The sequence below is a fragment of the Arvicanthis niloticus genome, chromosome 10, assembly GCF_011762505.2.
Source record: "Arvicanthis niloticus isolate mArvNil1 chromosome 10, mArvNil1.pat.X, whole genome shotgun sequence".
Taxonomy (NCBI): domain Eukaryota; kingdom Metazoa; phylum Chordata; class Mammalia; order Rodentia; family Muridae; genus Arvicanthis; species Arvicanthis niloticus.
Genome location: NC_047667.1, coordinates 16797163 through 16820264, shown reverse-complemented (window position 1 = coordinate 16820264; position 23102 = coordinate 16797163). Strand labels below are relative to the sequence as shown.

The following is a 23102-nucleotide window of genomic DNA, read 5'->3' as shown; positions in this document are numbered from 1 at the left end:
TGTTTGTGTATATGTGTTTGCACACACACATGGAGGCCAGCAGTCAATTTCAGGTGACATTCCTTAGGATACTGTTCACCTCATTCCAGAGTCTCTAACTAGCCTGGAACTTGCCGAGTAGGCTGGGCAGGCTGAGCATCGAGCCCCAAGGCTCTACCTGTCTTCACATCTCCAGAGCTGGGACTACAAGTGGGTGCCACACTTGTGCTTTGTACATGGGTTCGGTCCTTATGCCAATCACTTTATCTCTAACCAAGAACTGGGGTTTCAAGCATGTGCCACCACTCCTGCCTTCTTTAAAAGTGGATTCTGAGGGCTGGAGCCAGGTTCTCACACAGGTATAGCAAGCACCTTGTGAACTCAGCACTCATTTCCCTAGGACCCACCCAGTGCTTGAACATACCTTTGCAAGTGAGTGTGTTGGTACCATGGAACATAGCTTTAAGCCACATCTCCCCCCCAAATCACTACCACCTGTCACACAAGAAAAGTTTATTGAAAAATAAAGTTCTCCCTAGTTTCTCTACAGCACAGGAAAACAAAGTAGTGTCGTTTTTGCCTTGTACAGTAAATGCGGGGACAGCGACACCTCATTTGCAGGATCCTGTGACTTAACCCTAGAAGTGACAGTAGAAAACAAGTGAACCAGGATCCATTTGAAGACACAGACACGAACGGCCATGAGCTTAACACCAAGGTTGTGACAGAACTACAGTGGAAGGGACGTCACCATGTCCTTTGGCATCGTGGTTACACTATTCTCTTTAATACATGGGCTGAGCTCAAAACAAAAAACCTGATTCCGGTATCTGCTGCGTTCCTGCTTCCATGGGAGCTGCCGACTGTGTTCACAGTCCTGGCCGGCTATCACGCAATGCTTACTGTGTACCTCCTACCCATGCTGGCTTCCACAGGCAACTACCCCCCTCCCCCCAGCATGTGTTCCAGCTGTGGTGGGTGGAGACTGGGGGGGGGGCAGCCAGGGTGGGATTAGGACAGCCTTAAGTGCCACAAAATCTGGGGAAGAATGACGCTCTGAGGAAGGTAAATTCAAAACTTTCATCCCTTGAACAATAAAGTCACTGATCAGCCGAGAAGCGAGAGGAACTGAAAAAGCAAACTGGACTCCAGAACATTCGCCTCTCTGTTGCACATGGGCAACTCGCTCACAGTTGTTCTACAGGGTAGAAAGAAGTCAAAATCCCTGTCGTAGGGTCTCATATGGCTCCTTTGGGGTGGTGGTGGTAGATTTTTTTTTTTAAGGGACCAGTCACGGGATTAATCTTAGATAAGATGGGAATGTGGCAGAGGTAACCAGCCTGCTGGGAGTCACCCTGTCCAGCAGGGGGCAGCAAAGGGATTTCCTGGGGACTGTACATTTAGCCGTTCCCTCTTTCCCTTAAACAAATTGAAGCTTCTATTATTGCATTATAGCGGAATATAAATTAAACTCTAATTCAAGGAGTGCAACTTGTGAGAGAACTTTTAATTTTGAGCTCAAAAAGTTCCTCAAAGAAACCCCTGGAATGTACCAGAACATAGTGGTGGTTCGACTTTCAGTAATAAATTCAGCCTTGTTTCATGGAGTGCTGAAGACTGACAAAGTTTCCAATCACTCAGTGCATTCGAGAAAACACTAGAATTCCAGCGAGCAGGGTAGGTAGGCACAGAGCTTAAACATTTGCAACAGTTAATTCCTACAGCATCTGATCGACACAACAAGATTTTTATGTAACCATCATGTCTGAATCAACAGATAGGGGGTGAGCACAGCTCTTTATTTCTCAGGTTTTATGATATACTACTAATATCAATACTGAACATTCACCAGGCTTACTATGAGCCAGGCACTGTGCTAAACATGGAATCCCCACAGGGCCCTAAGTGCTAGGACAGCTAGAGTGATTCTTATTTTCTGTATCCAAGACTATACAGCTAATTTGGTCTTTTGCTATATGTAAAAAAACAAAAACCCAAACTGAAAAACTTTTCACTTTCTGTTGAAGGCAATACAGATGGGAGGAACCCATCCCCAGCTCCAGGCTGCTAGCTTCCTGAAGGCTATAAACCTATTCCTGACATCCATCTACTCTAACAAAGACACACTCTGCAGCCACACAGACGGGGGGGGGGAAATAAAGAGAAATTAAAATAGTTTAAAATAAATAAAACAGTCCAGGCTTGGAATCATGACACATACAGCATAGCCTGTCGTTAACAAAATACTTGGTCTTTCCTTTTCAGTCAAGATTTTGGGAGAGGGTGGCGGTGCCTAATTACATACAATCTAGGTAAACCACCCTGGTCTGATCTAAAGAACACACACTCACCCATGAACAACACATAGTTTCAGTACAACCCACCTCACTAATAGGACCGCACCTTCACATCTGCATTCATTTGCTAGGGACAAGAAAAGGCAAGTAGACATCTCGCCTCCACCATGCTAACTAGCTGAAGTATTTGGGGGCTCCTTCTTCTACAGAGATGGCTTGAGGGCTGGTTTTCTGCCTCAGCAACATGTCAGCTAGGGCCAGGGTCATGGGGACATGAGACTCTTCACTGCCTTGGTCATCATCAGACTCAGAGATGGGGTTTGATCCTGGGGTGCTAGAGGATTCTTGGCACCCTCTGCCCTGTTCTAGGGAACACACTGGGAACATACACAAACACACATGTATACACGGATACACACTATATATACAGTCTTGTGCGCTCGCATACACTGGGGACACAAGTAGCCATGTGTGTGTGCACACACTGTGGACAAATGTCGTTATTCCAGGCTGGAACAATCAGCTATCAGCCTTTCGTAGCACCCAGCCTTCAAAATCCAACCTCAAAGAGAAATGAAAAGACACGTACCAGCAAAAGGACAGACGGGTATTCCCAAACACGCACTTAAAACAAACGATTCATCTCAGAGATGAAATCAACCTCTATACAGTGCTTCCATTTGTACAAGAACACACACAGAAATGCACGAGGCGGGCGTGGGCTGGGATCCAACCAGACATGGCCCTTCTAAGGAGTTCTTGCTCTAAAGAAGCTTCCACCTTCTGAAGCAGTGTATTCTTTCTCTCAATAAATTAGATAAAGCTTTCCCCCTATTTTAAGAGCCTAACATCACAAAGGGGAAAATAACTCTAAAGTTCAGGTGATCTGTGATTTTTGTGCAGAACACACAAGTCCTGATTTCAGATTCCTCTCCTGGTGGAAGGTTCAGTTACACATAGGCTCAGCTCCCACAAGACCGCCAATGCTTTGTAAGTTCTGTGGGCACCCAGTCAGTCCCACACCTGACAGTCAGAATGCCCATACACCGGGTAGGTCAGTTTCCCCTTGATGGCCACTTGGCCATCCATATCTTGCTAACTCTGAGGAGGCCTGGGAGCTGCTGTACCTTCAGGAACGTCTCACCTATTGCTAATTCTCTTAAAAACTAGACTACGGTTGGTTAGTCCCAAGAACAGGAACCCACCAGAGTAAGTGAGCTTACTTATTTCTGCCTAAAACAGGGAGAGGAATTTATGACATGGGAGAAAGAACCCTTCTGGGTTGTGTAACTCGGGGTCTTGGACTGGAGAAGAGGAGTAAGAATGTGAAGGGAAGTTGAGCTCCTGGCCAGGAGGCTTCTGCAGATGGAGACAAAGTTGCCTTCCTGCCTGTCTATGGTTATCAGCAGCATGGGGATTCTTTTCAGCTGGGCACCCCCTGCTGGTTGAATGTCAGCACTGTCACCCACTGCCTTAAGTGCTCCGAAGAAGAGCCTGATTTTCAGGTCTGGAAACTCAGGCAAATTACCACAACCTGGGGTGCAGCCCAAAGGCCCACTCTACGGGAAGCGTCCTTCCCCGTGAAACTGTACAGCTTTCTCCTGTCCTGCCACAGGAAACCTTTGCAAAAGCCTAATGAAGATGCTTCATAGGTAGGCTTTTGAAGTTCTGCCTGCTTGGAGGCTAAAGCTAGGCAGAGGTGATTCCAGCCAGTCCTGAGGGACCCCTGTCAGTGTTTAGGGCCAGTACCTGCCCTGTCATTGCCTCTTGACTCCACTTCATTCTCTAGGACTAGAATCTCAGGCCCTTGAGGTGTCTGACTTAGGGCCAAAAGGGGCGTGGTCGGGGAGGCGCTAGAGGTGTGATTGGTGTGATGTATGCACCCAGGTAGAAATCAAGAGGAGAGCAGGTGATTTCCCGGACCTAAAAGTTTCATGTGCCATCTCCCCACTCCTTGGTCACCACAAGCAGATCCTTTCTGTTGCTTCTGGAGGCTCATCTAGTCACGGCCTTGCTCTGCTGTTCAGCTAGGCAGAGGCTCCACCTGGCCACAGGGGGGCGCTGGGCAGCACCAGCCAACCAGGAAGTCTACTCTACCAGCTGGGGCCCGGTGGACAATGCTAACAGCTAGAGGTAGAAGAGGATTGGTTCATTCACCAGCATGGAGAGAAGTGTGGGAGGTGTCTCCAGAAACTCACAGAAGCAGTACTTCAGCAGGAATGGACTCACAAAAGGGCCCCAGGGTATGAAAAGTGGGGATTGCAGCATCTAGACTAGGCCAACTGCTGCCAGGCCCTCACAGGGCGGATCAAATACCATAGAACAATAGTGCTTCAAGTAAAAGCCAGCCCCAGGCTCCAACCCTTTGTAAGCCACAGCTACTGGGGGTTAGGCCAGGGTAATCTCTAGCATCCACCCTGAACTGTCCTTACCTCCCCAGAAACCATCAGGTTTGTGGAGTCAATTCCTTGGACTGCAGCAATATCAGACACCAACAGGGGCATGACGCAAACCCTTGTGCTACTAACTCTAGAACTGACATTCATCTCCAAGTCTTAGCTGTTTGGAGGCTAGAGATGCCCTCTCCAAATTCAAGGGCAGCTCCTGGAGCCTTTGATGGGGAGGGTGGGGGGCAGGGTTGAGTTTACCACAGCAGGAAACAAGAATTACATAATTCTGTGTTTCTTCAACAAAGATGAATTCTAACCAGAAATTAGGAACAAGCTATGTAGGTGGGGCAGGGGGCGGGAGCAGGGGGAGGAGAGGAAGGAGAAGGAGCAGGAGCAGGAGGAAGAAGAGGAGGAGGAGGAGACACACAGGAAAGCAGCCTCTCTCATCTGCGTCCAGCCCGTCTTTGGAACTCGGTGGGGCCCTCAGGACACCACAGGCATGTCCCCACCAAGGTCACCTGCCTTTCAGCTGCCACCTGCCAAGTACACATAGGATCCAATGGCTCTGACAATGCTTTGACAGTGGCTGGCTGTGTTTTCAAGGCCATTCCCCCCATTTTCTGAGACTGGGTCTCTTGTAGCCTAGACTTGGGGACAAAGGCCTTGACTTTGTTATGTAGCCAAGGAGAATGTTTGGTCCTCCCGCCTCTGCTTCTTACCTGGTTTTGTGTGGTGCTGAGGATGGAACCCAGGACCCCACGTATGCTACGCGAGCATTTTACAAACTGAGCTACATCCCTCCACTTAAAGCCATCTTTTTTTCTCTGCTGTCACTTGTCACCAGGAGTCATGCTCCCACAGCTGCCCTCAAGCATGCCACAAGCCCCTCTGCATCCTGCTTGATGCTGCAGAACAAGAAGGTCCTGAAGGTGGGTGATTAACAGTGAGAAACAAACAAAAAAAAAAAACCTGTTCAACCCCTTTCCTCCCTCCCAAGCCCGCCCCCATCCTCCCAAATAAATAAATTAATTGGTTTAGGATTGTCCCCAAAGTCCTTCCTAGTTGGCTCAATCCCTCTTCCTGTTTTGTTTTCAGTTGAAGAGTCTCCAGACTTTTATCCCTTCTTTTTTAAAAAAAAAATCCGGGAGCAGCTGCATTTCCCTGCATCTCCCAGAGAGAGAGGACATTCATTACACCAGGGAGAACTCAGGCCCCTGCTCTGACCTCTGTTCTCTTGTGGTTTTGGTGTAAACTGGGATGTGCTGGCTACGGCTGGAGCAGTACTAAATCCAAGCCCTGGACCAAAGATCTCAGGCTCTGGTCAGAGTCCCTGAATGTCTTTGGACTCCTTGGCCCTGCCCAGTGGAGCCACATCTTTCCCATCTGAATGAATTCAGGGCGGCTATGCTATAGGCAGTCTTTGCAGAGGGCCACCTGGCCTTTGATGAAGTCCCGGCAGGGGCAGATCCGCTGGTGTGTGGGGTGAGCCCCGGCGCAACTGAAGAGCAGGAGGTCCCCTTGGAACACACAGTGCTTGCTCTTGGGGTAGAAGGAGGGCACCAGGATGTCCTTGTACAGTTCTGAGCTTTGGCAGTTCACCTTATACCTAAGAGGAAGACAAAGGTACTTGTGTGAGGTCCTGTCCAACTGCTGGATTACCTGCTCTGAGTGAGGGAGCATATCCCATTGTCCTACTTCAGAGATGACATCATCCATGTGACTCTGAAATTCTCTGCATCTGGGGATCTCGACTATGCAAAGAGAGGGCATGATACCAAATGTGTGCAGGCAGGGGACTGGCTCTGAGGCTAGGCTCTTTGGGGACGAGTTATCAGCAATGAAGAAAAGCTGAGGACCTGCCTGCATACTCAAGTGGAGAAAGAGCACTCTGAGCGTTGAGACTCTGTGCAGCTGAGAAACAACAAAGAAGAAATGTGTGCCCCACCCACCGTGAGTGAGAGCTGTACTGGGAGAGACAGGTCATAGAGCAGGGAGATGGTACGTGAAAGCCAAAACGGGAGCCACGGAGCTGATCCAGCCAGCTTGCCATGCAAGCTTGAAGACCAGAGGTCTATCTCCAGAAGCCATGTCAAACAAAAAAAGCCACTTGGACGGCACGCACATGTGACCCCCATGCTGGGGAACTGGAGATACGCAGATCCCTGGGAGTGGATGGCCAGCTAGCCTAGCCCACTTGGAGAGTCTCAGGAAAACTGAAGACCCTGTCCCCCAAAGTAAGCCTTCACACACACATGCACATTACTGCACAAACATGAACACACATGTGCAAACAACACACACACACACACACACACACACACACACACACACACCCCACAGCGCTACACACTGATGTCCAAGTGATGGTCACTTCCAAGAACCAAGACCAGCAAAGCAACTGTTACTAATACATACTTAGATGTGTACTTGGTACTGAGCTGGGAATGGAGGCTCACGTTTATAATCCTAGTCAAGTTCAGGGTTGAGCCTGGCTACATACATAGTAAGTTTTAGGCCAGCCTGGGGTACAGAGTGACATGCCATCCCAAACAAAGCAAAGCAAAACAAACAGTGAAGAGGAGGTGGCATGACGGTTCCTGCTGGTTGGATCAGCATTTTAGAAGCAGTGGCAGGAGGGTCACAAGTTCATGGTTAGCATCAGCTACTTAGTGAGTTCAAGGCCAGCCTGGGCTACAGCAGACCTGTCTTAAAAAGGAAGACAAGGTGGAGAAGAAAGGGGGAGAGGAGAAAGATAAAGAGGATAATAAAGAGAAGAGGAAGAGAAAAGAGAATGAAGAACAGAAGAAGAAAAGGGAAGTATCTATGTTTTAAAGACTTTTGTCCCCACAGACACTGGCCTTTTTTCTTGTTCAGTTCACGATCTGTGTGTGTGTGTGTATGTGTGTGTGTGTGTGTGTGTGTGTGTGTGTGTGTGCATGTCCACATATATGTGAAAGCTAGAAGTCAGAATCCTCAGGAAAGCTGCCCAGCCTGTCCTTTTGAGATAGGGTTTGTCACTGGCCAGGAGCTTGCACACGTGGCTAGGCTGGCTGGCGAGCACTCGGGGTCTTCCTGGCGCTGCCTCCCAGAACTGGGATTGCATTCTTAGGCGTCCATGCCCAGCTTTGACACTTGGGATCTGGAGATCAAGCTCAGCTCCTCGAGTGACTGGTAAGCACAGATGACAGACCCACTAAGCTCTCTCTCCTTTTTTCTTTTTCTTTTCTTTTCTTTTCTTTTTTTTTTTTTTTCTTTTTTTTTTTTTTTTTTTTTTTTGTCAGGGTCTCACATAGCCCAGGCTGGCCTCGAACTTGGAAAAGATAGCCTTAAGTTCCTAATTCTACTGCTTCTGCCTCCTCAGTGCTGGGATTACAGTGTTTGACAAGCCTAGCTGGCACTAGGCTCTCACCTCACAGATCTTCTCTTGTGGGCTGTACTAGTACCCTCCAATTAGTACCCATTCTATCCACCCAGAACAAGGAAGGCCTATGGGCTAGTGGAAACCAATTGCTCCAAGAACACAGTATAGAAGGCGCCAGGCAGAACTCTGTTTAAGTTTGGGCTTTGTCTTACAGGAGCTGTGTGACTCTGGACAATCGCTGAACATCTCTGTTGTACAATATAAACCTACCTGTAAGGCTCCGTGTTACTGGGGCAGGCTGTGGGGCTTGCTTTTCTGGGTTCAGCCTGTCAGTCTTGAGCCTACTCCACTGCCTGAAGCCGAGCTCCTCTTCCTCCCCCACAAGGCATGTGTGCCACTGTCCCCATCCTAGTGTCACTTAGTGCCACGGTTCATCAATTGTCGCCTAGGAGACAAACCTTGGGCATGTGTGTGGAAGGAAGATCCAGACTAAATATGTAATGCTCCACTCCATGTCTCCTGTTCTGTGTGGAATACAAAGGAAACAGCCAGCTCCCTGCTCCCTGACCCTCTGCCTCCCTCTCTCTCTGCTCTCAGACTGTGAGTGCAGTGTGAACATCCACCTCAAGCTCTGGTGGCCTCCAGGGGGGACTGCACCTCCAAATCCTTCTTTGAGATGCCTTTGTCAGGTAATCTGCCACAGCAAAGAAGTAACTTCATACACTCGAGAATGTTCTTGTTCTGCAGACAAGAAAATGGCACTAACAGGTAATGGGCCCCAGGCCCACGTAATACAGGGTGTGGCAGTGGATGCCTCTAATCCCAGTCTCCTGCTTTGAGACGGGAGGCAGACACAGGGAGGTCCCTGGAAGCCCACAGGCCAGCAGTGGAGAGAACCAAGAGGCTGTTTAGACAAGACAGAAGGTAAGGAACAACGGCAGCTGCACTTTCGTCACTGTACATGCATGTCACTGTACATGCGAACCAACACATAAAGACACGTATGTACACATACATCATATACACAGACATCCCACACAAACGTTACAGAAGCCCACATCACACACACATCATATGAGTGCATGTGTGAGAGGTGAGCTCTTTTTGGGGTGCACCCTGCCCACCCTTCCCTCATTGTTTCCTGAAGCCCACAGCTGGGGAGCATGAATCTGGGCACCTCTCAACCCAGGTCTAAGACAGGCAGCAGTGGCCGAGCAGCCCTGCCCTTCCCCCCTCCCGGCCCCCAACACACTTACTTCATCAGGTCCTTTTCCTTGTTGAGGTGTTGGAAGAAGGACGGCTCACAGATGAGCTGGCTCTCTTGGCACACCTGTTTGCAGGACTGCCCGGGCTCAGCCAGCTTCACCTGCAGGGCGCTAAGGGGCGGCCACATCACTTGGCCATGGCAGAAGTCCTAGAACGACAGTGAAGCCATCATCAGCTAGGGATTAAGGACACAATGAGGCAGCATCAACCTAGCAACCAACCACGGGAGGCGCTGTGCTGAGGAAGTCTGACAAGAAGGACACATCCTTCGGACAGGCTGTGACCTCTGTAAACACCAGTTTCCGCCTGAGGACTTGCCTCAGTTGGAAGGGTGCTTTTCCAGTGAGCACGAAGCTCTGGGTTCCGTCCCCTGCACTGGATAAAGGTGTGGAGACGCCCAGCACTTGGGAGGCAGAGGATCACCTTTAGTTACAAAATGAGTTTGAGGCCAGCCTGGGCTAGAGGCTCTATGTCAAAACAACCACATATATGTTTGTGTGTACACATGTACACACACACACACACACACACACACACACCCTTATTCCCCCTGAAGACCATCTTCAGGCTCATTACCACCAACTCTGACCTCTGCTCTTAGATTCTCCAAACACTATATGTAGTATATATTAGTTCATGCCTGAACTAATCCATGGGCAGCATAGTCTTGTGGGGTCTGGATGCTGTTGCTAAGGGCGACAGCATAACTGTGCAGACTCACTTTCCTGAATGGAACTGCAGTCTGTACTAATAGGCACGGTTCTCTGTGTGTAGACAGCCTGCGTATGACAGCTGCCCATCCATCAGGATAGCTGTCATAGATAGAACTAGCAGTTGAGAGACACACAGGCATTTGGAAAAGCTTACAGTGTGTTTTTGCTGGTTAACGCAAGCTCCTCAGGAGCAAATGGGTACCTTCCACAGCCATTAAAAACCGTAATGAAGAGGGTTTCAATTCATCATACACGAAGGCTGCTAGGTGGCCAGGTGGCAGGAGAGGTGTATCGATGATCATACTTTTCTCCTTGCTGTGACAAAATAGCTGACGGAGGCAACTTAAGTGAGGATGGGTTTGTTTTGGCTCAGCCTGATGGTTCGGTCATCATGGTGGGCGGGGCAGCTGACTGCTATGTGCTCATGGTGACACAAAGCATGGAGTGACAGTAAAGAATACTTGAGCTCAGCTTGCTCTCTCCCTGTCCTCTTATCCAGTTCACAGTTAGTGCCACAAAAATTCAGAATGGTTCTTCCCTCAACACCCTCACCAACACACCTGGAGGGCATTTCCATGGTGACTGTAGTTCATGATTAGAGTAACCATCACAACAGGCCATCCACAAGGCTGCAAAGGAACCAGCAGAAGAGTGGGAATCCCTCTGCCTCTTGAATTTGGTGAGGCCCAACCCTGGTGCTGTAGTTTGACCTTTAATATCCCGAAAGGCCCATGTGTTAAGAGCTTTGTCCCCAGTGAGGCATTCTGGGAGATGTTGGGACCTTTGGGAGGTAGGGGCTTAGGATCTTCAGGACATTAGGATCTTGCCTTTGAGGGGATGTAGGACACCCTTCCTGTTTCTTCCTAGCCATGCTGTTTTTTGTTATTGTTGTTTAGATTTGTGTGTGTGTGTGTATGTGTGTGTGTGTGTGTGTGTGCGCGCGCGCGCACACGTGTGTACACCTGTGGGATTTAGAAGAGAGCACTAGGTTCACTGGAGTTGTAGTTAGTTAAAATCAGTTATAAGCTGTCTGGTGTGGGTTTTGGGAACTGAACTTGGATCCTCTGCAAGAACAGCAAGTGCTCTTAACCACCGGGTCTTCTCTGAGTCCCCTAACTGAGAAGTTTTGCTTTGAACCATGCTCAGCCATGATGTAGGGCTTCACCACAAACCCACAGCAGTGGGCCCAGTCATGGATAGAAACCTTAAACTGAGCTGAAAGAAAGCACCCCTATTCTAAGCTTCTCATCGTAGCATGCACTACGGCTGCAGAGAGCTGACCAGCATAGTACATCAGCCCGGGGAGGTGGGAAGCTCAGAAGGCTCAAAGTTCAGATTCTGCTGTTTACAACTTCTTGCTCCTCCGACAGTCCCTGGTTGTATCTTCGTACCTCGTGAGTTTCAGAACAACCACAAAGTTTCCTTTCTCATTCATCTTACCCTTCTAGAAAGTTACATCTGAAGTTAGAAAAACAGATGGGGCAGATCTGCAGCCTGACCCCGTGAACGCGGGCCTGTCTCATCCGGCTCCCTGCACAGTGGCGTAACTGCAGAATGAAGGAAGGAGCTCAGCAGAGAGATGGCAAAGGGCAGGCACTCACTGACTTCCTTTAGGTTCCTTGGGAGAGTTGCTTCCCCTACAGCTGCTTCTGGACAAGGCGTGGGAGGCTGGAGAAGCTGAGCTTCCTGGATGGATGGTTGCCCTGCATCTACTCTGGAACAGGGCAGGAGTCATTGCAAGGTTCAGACAGAGGGTGTTGTCCTTAGGACTGCACAGCAGAGCTGATGTGACAGCAGCTGTCTTCCCCAGGTCCCTCCAATACACATGCCTAGCTCAAGTCTGCCCTGAATGGAAAGGGTGCACAGGTATCCTGTCCCTGCCCATCACAATGGCCTGGCATCCTCTCAGGTATTTGTTCTAGGGGCCAGAAGTTTCAGGAACAGTAAAAATAGCATCAAAGTCTTAAAGCTTACAGAATCATCCAGACAGCTTGAAGGTAACAACTGATCAGAGGGAGCCCAGGTTGTCACAGAAAGCACGGCAGAGGGGGCTGGTCCCCAGCAGGGGACTTCATGAATGCCTTACAAGCTCCCTCCACCTGACCCATATAGGAAATGGGGACAGTGCCACTTGCCCTTCATTCCTGGGTAGTTCTGAGAGGTGGCTGGTAAGAAGGACAGCGATACCGTGCTGCGTGCTGCAGGGGAGTTGAGTCACTGGATCATCTCTATAGCTCACCTATGACAGCACCTAATGGCTGAATGCCTTGGAGCACACAACAGGAATGGAAGGGCTGGGCATGAGCCTCCTCTCACCCGAAGGCACAGTGGCCAGTGGGTGGTCAGGAGGCTACAGGCAATGCAAGCTGCCTCACGGTCTCATGCTAACTGCTCCTTCACTTATTCATTTATGCATTCATTCATTCATTCCACAGACCCTTGCTAAGAGAGGAAAGTGTGTGTCCATTGACAACTTTACAAAGGACCATTACGGCCTCACGCAGGGCGTCAGAAACAGGAACAGGAAGGGCTGTACCTGGCCTTAGAGGTTTAGCGCACGGTCTGGTAGTGAAGGCTGCTGCTTCCAACACTTCAGAACAGCAAACTAGACACCTATGCACATGCTGAAGGACACCTGGAAGCCGGACGAGGCTGGCTCTACAGGGAGGGGGCAGAGGGGTGGCAGCTATGACCAGAGAAGACACGGACTTCTGGGCTGAGTTCTACAGGCTGCTTACCGCTACCATGGCATTCTGTAGCTAACTGGTACTCAGTAGAGAGCTACTGAATGGGACTGCATGATTTCAGCATCCTGGAGGCTTTGATGGGAGTAAAGTAGAAAAAGTGGTACTCCAGCCCAATGAGGCATCTCTGCAGCCAGAAGGAGAAATAAACCGCCATTGCCAATCTGGTTAACAAGCTCAGGCGGGCCGGCACCATCTGCACTCCCCCCCCCCCCTTCTTTCTGCCATCGGTGCACATGTTTCTCAGTGTGTTTGGCTATTCCAAAATTGTCACGCAGTGACTACAAATCAAGAATGTACCAACAGAGTTGTCAGTCAAAGCAATACTCTCTGTCTCTGCGCCACCTGCAACCTCAGCTCCCTATGTGTGTACATGTATGTGACAGGCCGAGGCCGATGTCTGCTGCTTTGCATGTGACCAAACAACTCTTACTAACCACATTATGGGGCTGGGTTGAGCTGGTTCAAAGCCTGTCAAATATGTGTATTCTAGCACTGCATGGTGGTACACACCTGCAATCCCAGCATCTGTGAAAACACAGGAGGGTCAGGAGTTCAAGGTCATCCTTGTCTACATAACAAGTTCAAGGTCAACCTGAGATACATGAGACTCTGTGTCAAACCAAACAACCATCTGACTGACTGAAGACCCTGTATTTAGATGAAATTTTTAAAGATGTAGTTTTATTTTGTGTACACTGAGTTGTATGTGTGGGGGCACACGTGCCACAGGACACATGTGGAGGTCTGAGATCAACTTGTGGAAGTTTGCCCTCTCCTTCTCCAGTTAGGTCTTGGGGATCACACTAGGTTGTCAGGTTTTGCAGCAGGAATCGTTACCAAATGAGCCATTGCTCTGGTCACATCCTGTAGAGTTAGAAGATCTTTATATGAAGCCAAACAAACAAACAAACAAACTGACCTGTTTCTCTTCTCTAGCCACTTGCTTTCTCCTGGGGGCAAATCTGCAAGTTCTCCTAAAACAGGGAATTGGCGTGACTGATCTGCTGCTGGGGACTTTTACTTTGGTTCGAACTCCCCATCAGCTGGAGTCAGTCCTCCTTCAGATAGCTCATTTTGAACACAGTAAGCCACAGCACTGGCTTCAGTGCACCCTGGCAGGGCACTGAGGGAGAAGGGCAAGCAGCCAGCTTCCTCCCATGGGGAGAAGGCCTGCACCCCAGCCAGCTGGGTGCCAGGGAAGCTCCCAGCAGTGACTCTTGAACTGTACCCTGAAGCCTGGAACAATCTTAAAGGCTGTCAGTTTAGCTTCCTTTGGTTCCTGCTGCTGCTGGGAATGGGAGTGTGTGTGTGTGTGTGTGTGTGTGTGTGTGTGTGTGTGTGTGTGTGTGTGTGTACATGCACGTGCGTGTGTGAAATCTTGAAAGAGAGCTGCGATAAAAGTGCCCATGTTCCATGCAGCCCACATGGAGGACTCTGGAAGCTGAGCTCTGACTAATGAGAGCTTGTGACTCCAGGTGTAGGGATGCTCTCCTCCAAGGCACAGGCTTCCCACTCCTGCCAGGAGCACCCTCTCTCTGCCCTTGCTGTTTTTTGAAGACTGCAAACTGTGAAAATATAATGGATGCTCCAAGCACTAGGATCCAGGGCCTGCAGCTACTAGGAGATCTGATCAGATCCAGAGGGGTCTTGGATCCCACCATGCATGGAGGGGACATGTGGCTTTGATAAAGTTCCTGAGATAAACCAAAAATAACCCCCATTCTTGCTAATTTATGAGGAATTCGGAGGATGTCTTATAAGAAATGCCCAGAGATAGTTTACTTGGTGAAGTACATGTCTTGCAAGCATAAGGATTTGAGTTTGATCAGCAGAACCTACCTGAAAAAGCACTTGTAATTCTAGCACTGGGAGCGTAAGCTATGGGGCACCTGCATCTGTGATCCTGGCAGATGCACAGAGAATATGTGGCTTTACACCAAACCTGCAACCAGTCCTGACTCCACCCCGGTGTGCCCCACGACTCTGTGTCTCGGTTCCTACTCTGAAGTTACTCCTGACGCATCCTGGCCTTACTGTGTAGACTGAGAGAGTATACAGACCCCTCAGCCCATGACGGGACTGTTAATACTGTCAACTTGGCAGGATCTAGACTCACCTAGAAGACAAAGCTCTGGACATGTCTATGAGAGAGCTTCTAGCCGGGGCAAAGCAACATGAAAATGTCTACCCTAAATGTGAGCATTGCCATCCCATGGGGTCTGAATAGAAAGGAGAAGTGATCTGAGCCCTCACCCTGACCGTGGAGGGACCATGACCAGATGCTTCATGCTTCTGTGCTTACCCACTCCACTGTGACAAACCACACCCTTGCATGGTGAGCCAGAGTGACCCCTTCCTTCAGTGAGATGCTCTTGTTGGCAGCACATCCTACATCTGTGCCGGCTGAAAAGAGCAGCAGTGGATGCCTGCAACCGTGCACAGTACCAAACCTACCCACACAGGCCTAGCCTCCTGGGGTACGTCTACAATTATGATGAAGCTTAGGTAGGCCTGCCAGGAGGTTACTAACTAAAACTAAAGCACACCCTTATAGTAGTCCCCTGCAATAAACACGATGAGAATAGTTTCTTCCTCTTGCAAAAATATTTCCTGGTACTGAACTGATATTTTCCACTGAGTACTCTGGGTCTTTGGTTGATATGGGAAACCAAACCCTTGGAAAGGGAACCCATGAATGGGTTGGATGGCATCCTGCATGCGCACACTAGCAAGGACTGTGCTGTGCCAGAGTTATGACAGTACTGTCCTTCCTGCGTCCTGTTTAGACTGAATGAGATAATGGCAAACGCTGAGCTCCCAATGTGTGTAACTCTATTACAATGTACCTCAGGAGAGCATGGTGCGCTAACAGTGCTGACTAGACTGCTCCTCCTGAGAACGGGGTCAAGCCTTGTTCTCAGGACTTTCTGGGTGCTGCTCACACAATGCTCACAGGAGCATGGAGAAGGGAACCCCATCATTCTTATTTACTAAGAAACAGCAAGCAAGAGTAAGAAATGCTCAAACTCGTGGTACCGGGAGCTGGATCCCGGTGGCTGGGCTGTGGAGCTCACTCAGTTGCTAAAGTGTCCGCTGGGCAAGCATGAGGACCCGAGTTCAAGGGAAAGGCCGGACTTGGTGCTCAGCTTGTCATTCCAGCACTGGGTTATGGACACAGGCAGGTCCCTGGGGCTCACGGGACATCCAGCCTAGCCTACGTGGTGACTTACAGGCCAGTGAGAGACCCTATCTCAAAGAAAAGGATGATAGCTGCCAAGGAATGACCCCCGAGGTACATAAGTATACATCCACACTCACATGCACACTTACAAACATGTGCACATGCACTTGCACACACACACGTGCATGCCAACTCTCTCGTTTCTTGTTACCTGCCTTGTCCCCCCAACAGCCCAGTTGATCAGATGTGGTTACCCCAAGGCTCAGGCCCCAGAGCCCCAGCTTCCCTGAACATGCCTGTGGGCTGGCAGTCTAGATTTGTTTTTCCCGTACAGTTTCTATTTTCAGCTCTGCAGCTCTTCTCCCCATTGTGCAGAGAGTCCTTGATCACCTTTAAATATTCTGGTCTTGCCCTATAAAGAGAACCCTGTATTTTTGGGCTGGCCAAGTTCGGATTTCCCTACCCACAGGGTTTCTGGCTTTGTCCATTTCTGGGTCTGTGTTCCTTTTGAAGCCCAAGGAATTAAGACATCATAGAGGACAACAGTGACAATTGTCCCCTTCACCTCTGAGAGCATACGCCTGGGTTTCACAGAAGGTTTTATCTGAAAGGGAGCCCAGTTTGAAAACCACTCAAGAGTCCTAACATGTTGAGAGCCTGCTGAATTTATAGCCTTAAAGAAACACTCTGAAAATGTAGATTTGATTCCTGCGTGTGTGTGTGTGTGTGTGTGTATCCATGGGTATGTGAATGAATGAACATGATGTACAAGTGGAGGCCATTCCTCAGGCTCTGCCCACCTTGCTTTTTGAGATAGTCTCTTATTGGCCTGGAGCTTACCAACTAGGATAGGGTAGTGAATCCTGGGAATAGGATAGTGAATTTCTGGGGGGTATGGTGTGGTGTGAGAAATGATGGCAGGACCTAGAGTCACTACCTTCCTGAGTCCTCAAGATGCTTTGGTCTGTTCAGGGTACAAGCCAGTGCTTGGGGAGGGCCCCACCTCAACCACTCAAATGTCAGTGTCCATATGACCTTCATTGCCCCAGAGAGCACATTCCAAGGGAAGACTGGATCCCTTGGGTGACTATGACAGTGCGACATTTAAAAATGACAAGTTGTCATGGAGCCACTTTAAGTTTTCCAAAGCAGGCAACTAACCACAGAAAGTGCACCAAGTGAGGGCTGGAAAGCAGGAAGTGGGACCCAGCAGACACACACACACACGCACGCATGCACACACACACACACACACACACCCCTCCGACAGGCCTTACCTGTTTTTCAATAAAAGCATTGATTCTCTGCAGCATGCCTTCACACGTGAACTCATATGGCATATACGGCTCAATCTGCAGAAACAACAGGGCACTGTGAAAAGGGACATGGGACACGAGGGAGCCCCTTTCTGGTCCTCCACTGACTCACACTCGGCAGGCATTAAAACTACAGACCTGGAACTGGATAGACTGGGCTCAGGCCTCATTGTCCTCATCTCTAGACCCTGAGCAACCTCCCTTCCCCAAGTCTCAGATACCTGATGTGTAAAAGACTTACAAGAAGAAAAACTCATTTCTGTTAACCTGTGGTGAAGGTACATGGGAAACTGCTTGGATAGTGTAAAGTACACAGTAGGTCTTCAAAAAGGTGAATATTACCATTTGTTAGCAGGTAGACCATGTGGGGTAAACACTATGGCTGTGAATCACCAGCATCCCAGGGCTGGGCAGAGTGCAGGGATTTAGCAAGCATCAGATGAATGAAGACATGATCACTCCTCTGAGGGAAGCATGAAAAAATGGCTGGTCTGTAGTAAGAATGTGTCCAAAGAACGCATGCTACAAACCAAAGGGATGAAATGCCAAGACCAAAGAGCTCAGCTGGAAGCCTTGGGAGAGCTGAATTTTTTTCTCTGAGACAATGTCTTATATAGTCTTATAATGTCTTATAAAGCTGGTAGGCTTGCTATCCAGGTAAGAGTAACCTTGAACTTCTGATTCTCCTGCCTCTACCTCCTGGGTGCTAGAATCAGACATGTGCTACTACATCTGATTTCTCTGGTACTGGGGATGGAATCTAGGACTTGTGCATGCTAGACAAGTATTCTTCCAGCCGAGGATCAGCCTTAGCCTAGAGGATGAGCTATGATATGAAATCCGAGGGGTCTGGAGCTCAAGACTGGGAGCTGGAGAGAGAAAGTACAACAGGATTTGTGGCTTCAGAAAAGCCTTGTGATTTCTAAACAGGAGCTTTCACTATCAGGGGAGGGGAATGGGAAACCCCAGAAGGCCATGGAATGAAGAAGGCATTCTGATGGCTGCTGAGACATCTGAGGGAAGGATAAGGAAGAGGGCACTGGGCTCTGCTGCATGGCACCAGCTGGCACTCTGACACCTGTGCCAGAGTTTCATAACAGGAAGTCAGGATCACATGTCAGAGGAAGTCACCAGCAGTCCATGTATATGGAGCCCTACGGCATTGCTGGTGATGGGACAAAGGACTACCATTAGTACTTCCTTCTTGAGCCTGCACTTATGGACCTCACACTTACACCGACAGGAAGTAACCAGAAGAAGGTACTCAAGAGGAGAAGTACAGGGAGGCTGTGCCTCAGAGTTTTGACATGAGTCCTGGGCAAACTAAACTCCCACAGACTGGCAGACTTCCCACGGAGGCAGGGATCTGGGGGGTGGGGGGTGGGCAGCTCAATCTATGGTGGATGCAGACATCCCCTGTCTTCCCAGAATGACTTGGAGGGTGCCCTGTATAAGAAAGTACTTAAGCAATGCTTTTTAAAGTGATCAGAAAAGTCTAGAATGGTTACTTGTACAAGATTCTATCTGTGCTTAGGTAGAAAAAGAAACCATATTCTGTAGAAAACTACAAGACTGGGGGAATGACCAAGCCCCGATCTGCAGCCTCAAGTGTCGCATGGGATGGGGCATGTATGCAATCCTGCTGATGGAGGTGGGGACAGGTGGATCCCTAGAGCTCACTGGCCAGCCTGCCAGGCCAAATCAGGGTGCTTTAGATTTAGTGAAAAATACAAGTCTCAAGAAAAACACAGTGGAGAGCAACAGAGAAGCCACAGGCATGTGAATTGTATGTGTAACACATCCAAGTTCACAGGAACATGTAAACACGTGTGCACACGGGTACACACACAGCACACACAAAACAGAAAACCCCCTACTTTATAACCTTTATCCTTTTGTGTTAGGTAGGATAAGCTACTACTTTTTACAGATCTCTCCAAGGACATCATGTGAACATGTATGACTCCAGCCACTCTCTTCATGCCTGGGACCCATGAGCCTAGAAGGCCTGTCAGCAGGGTCTGAGACCCAAGCCTACATCTGCCACCAGCTGTTTTGTGTCTCCCAGAGCCTCCTTGAAATCCTCAGGCCAGATGCTATGGCTAGGCTATGGTCTGTTCTGTGTACTGACAGCAAGGGACTGCAATGTTCCACATGTGTTCCAGGGCACAGGTCAAATGCCGGCCGGCAGGAAAAAAAAAAAAAAAAAAAAAAAAAGGCAGCAACCTTCTGGTTTAAGATGGCTTTTACTGCATCTTCTACTTCCTCTCGGTTATTAAGATCCACAGTCCAGACGTGTGGCCGGCCAATGAAGACTTCTGCGTAAGGGTGCTGGGATGTCAGCTGCAAGACAGAAGACATGTTGCATCTTAGTTTCACACATGCACGGTTGCTCAGATAAAGCTGTGGGCTAGAGAGAGCATTCTGCTTCTATGCGTCAAGTCGAACTTAAACAGAAGATGAAGCATTCTTGTCCTCCCATAGCAAACACAACCTTCTAATAGGCAGATAGAAAAAAAATAGAGTGATGTTTTGAACTTTTGAAGCCCATTTGGAAATAAAAGTGTCATAACAAAGAGGCTTGGACAGCTGTTCCTAGGTGAACTCGGGGCAGCTGTACAGAAAGCAGGTGCTCTATCATTGAGCAGGGCCTTTGGCCTTCTGTGGTGGTTAATATGGACTGTCAGACTGACAGGATCTGACCTCTGGGCATGTCTGAGGGAGTTTCTAGATTTTTGTTAGTTGTGGTGGGAAGCCCCACCCAAATGTGAACAGCATCATCCTATGGGCCATGTAGTGAACTGTACAAAAAGGAGAGAGCAAGCTGACACGAGCATCCATTTCTCTGCTTCCTGACTGTGGCTGCCATGTGACCACCCGCCTTACGTTCCTGCTGCCAATGCCTTCCCTTCCAGGGCAGACTTGTACCCCTGAAGTTTGAGCCAAACTAACTTCTCCTTCTTTAAGCTGCCTTTTGTCTGTTATTGTGTCACAACAGTGAGAAACTAGTTAGTCTAACCTTACTGTGTCTTGGGCACTTGGGGACTTAGTCTCAGCCAAAAATCACCTCCATAAATTTAGTATCTAGTCTCCGGGCTAAGATAGACAGGTACGTACAGAAAAATCACAATAAAGATCAAAGCTGTGAGCCAGGCATGGTGGTACATGCCTGTGATTTCTTTATTTGGCAGGCACACATAGGAAATCACAAATTCCAGGTGAGCCTGAAACTACACTGTTAAGCCTAGTCATTTTTGTTTTTTTTTTTCGAAGGCTGAAACCCCCCCAGGATTGAGCAATAGAGTGCATGGGAGTGAGTGTAGGGGAATTTATGACGTCAGAAGAAATCTCAAATGGTTTCAGAAATAATCAGAGCAATGCCAGAACATGAAAATTATTGATTTTTAAAAAGCTATGTATATGTATGCACCTATACACGTATATGTACGGGTGTAGGAAGTTGCCTACAGGAATAAGAAAAGGTCATAGATCCCCTGGAGCTGTGGTTACAGGCAGTTGGTTATGAACTGCCTGCCATGGGTGCTGAAAACCAAATGTTAGTCCTTTATAAGAGCAGAATGTTTTCTTAACCACGGAGCCCTCTCTCCTGACACAGAACATAAAATTTATAAGGACACTTTAGAATCAGAAAAGCAAGGAGTGAGTCTCCCTCCTAGAGGTTTTCTTCTGAGATGAGATGGCTCTGTGGAGACTGATGACCTGGGTCTAATCCCCACATGCTAGAAGGAGAGGAACGACTCCCCAAGTTCTCCAGCCTTCACAGAGTATTGAGGCACATGCACAACTCCTTCTCAAAGAGTAAATGTGGAAAAAAAGTGTGGTTGAAGGAGGCCGAGGAGATAGAGGAGGCAGAGGAGGCTGAGGAGGCCAAGGAGACACTCTACCATAGAGTGCCTGACCCACAGACACAGAGGCCTGGGGTCCAATCCAGCACTGTGTAAGGCCAGGATGGTGGTGTGTGCCTGTAATCCCAGCACTCAGGAGGTAACAGCATGAAGATCAGGTAAGATGTAGAGAAGCCATCCTTATCTACACTGTATTTGATGCCAGCCTGGACTATATAAGGCCTTACATTGAAAAAAAAAAAAAGTGCAGGCAAAGAAAGCAAGCATGTATCTCAGCTACCCTGGGCTTGTCGGAAGTCCACGATTGCACTTTCTTCTCACACCGCTTCAGGGCAATGGTGTAAACAGGACCTTTAACATATTTGTGGAAACATTTTAGGTGAGGACCAAGGACATATAGTGATACCATCAGGCCAATTGTGCACAGGGAAGACTTGTCACTTCCCAAGGAACTTTTATTGATTGATTGATTGGTTTTGATTTTGAACATAGGGCCCTGACTATATCAAGTATAGCCTTTAGCACTCACTACCTCGCCAGCCCAGAGAGTTTTAAAATGTGGACTCATGGAATGGCTCTCCTTGACTGAGCCGCCCAGGAGTGTACTTACTGTGCACCATACAGATCAGGAAATGTCTTAAAAAAAAAAAGATAATATCTAATGCAGTCCAGGGTGCAGCTGCCAACGCATTCCACAGATGAGCGTAACCTTGAACTTCTGATGTTCCCGCCTCCACCTCTAGAGGGAGGGGAGGCCAGGGTTAGGCAGTGCTGGGGATGGGACCCAGTGCCTCTGTATGCTGGGTGGGCACTCCCTGTGCCTTCTACGGGTTTATTGGAGACAGTCACCATTTCAGAAAACTGTCACAGCAACATCAATGTCAGTCTGGGTATTATCCTCCAGAACAACATGCCTCTATGGGTAGATGTCATATTGGTGACAGCTGTGTTCACGTGTGTGAGCTGTACACAGATTATACTCAAACCCCTTTTCATAATGTCAAACATAAGAAAACAAGCTGACAGTGTGCAGCTGAATGTTTTATTCCTTTTAAATACTAACATTTACTTGTAAAGTGGAACTAGACATCCTATCTTCTACTATAATTCTTGGCACATAATACTAAGTGAAATACCTACTATTTTCCTAAAAATTATTTTTATATTTTTTATATATTAGAAATTAAAAAATGATCTGCACAGGCAAGTTCTGTTACTTGCAGATTTCATTTCTGGAGAGAAAATATGTTCTTTTTATTTATTGATTTATTAGTTCATTCACTCACTCGTTTACTGCATGTATCGATGCCTATGTGGGTAATGTATGCACAGTGCATGCTCCTGTGCATGTGCTGCGGCCGGCAGAAGATACTGGGTGTCTGGCTGTGGCGCTCTCCATGTCACTCACATGTCGCTCACATGTCACTCACATGATCATTCACAGCGTCTCATAGAACCTGGGCTCACTGTTTTTAGCTGGACTGCCAAGCCAGCAAGCCTCATCCATCTCTGCTCCCAACTCCCCGAGCCGTGACAGGCAGCCGCGACAATGCATGGCTTGTACGTTAACACTCAGGTGATCTTGTTTGTTGAGCAAGTGCTCTCATCCACTGACCCATCTACGCAGCCGGAAATGCATTCTCACAACTCATTAGAGAAGCTGCTGCCACTAGTGCTAGGACTTTCGCTGTGGAGGCCAGGCTGGCTCTCCTTCCATTCCTTTTCCCTTCTATTTCCATAAGTATGGAGATACTTGGAGAAGTCCAAGCTAATTAGCACCAGCCATCTCCTCGCCTCTGTTCTAGGTACCTTATCACCCCAGTGACTGCAGACCCTGTTTGGGGCAGGAGGCTAGGACCTGCGCAAGCTGCTGGGGAAGCCTCCAGGAAACTGCCAAGCCTTACAGTCCTGAGGCTGCGGCCTTTCTCGGTTTACTATGCATGCTCCCTCTCCGTCAGAGCCCTCGTTATCTTTGGCTTCGTGGTC

At 48.6% G+C, this 23102-nt stretch overlaps 1 protein-coding gene across 10 annotated transcripts in view; it reads right to left on the bottom strand.

The window, feature by feature from the left end:
- Positions 1-477: 477 nt before the first annotated feature.
- Mgat5 (alpha-1,6-mannosylglycoprotein 6-beta-N-acetylglucosaminyltransferase) overlaps positions 478-23102 on the bottom strand; it is a 284487-nt gene continuing 261862 nt past the window's right edge. For all 10 annotated transcript variants that reach the window (XM_076941068.1, XM_076941066.1, XM_076941067.1 and 7 more), the window contains 4 exons: positions 19477-19593; positions 17212-17286; positions 9284-9441; positions 478-6272 (listed from right to left, as the gene is read on the bottom strand). In XM_076941068.1, the coding sequence (XP_076797183.1) occupies positions 6074-6272; positions 9284-9441; positions 17212-17286; positions 19477-19593 (549 nt within the window). In that variant the 3' untranslated portion in view covers positions 478-6073. The remainder of the gene's footprint in view (positions 6273-9283; positions 9442-17211; positions 17287-19476; positions 19594-23102) is intronic.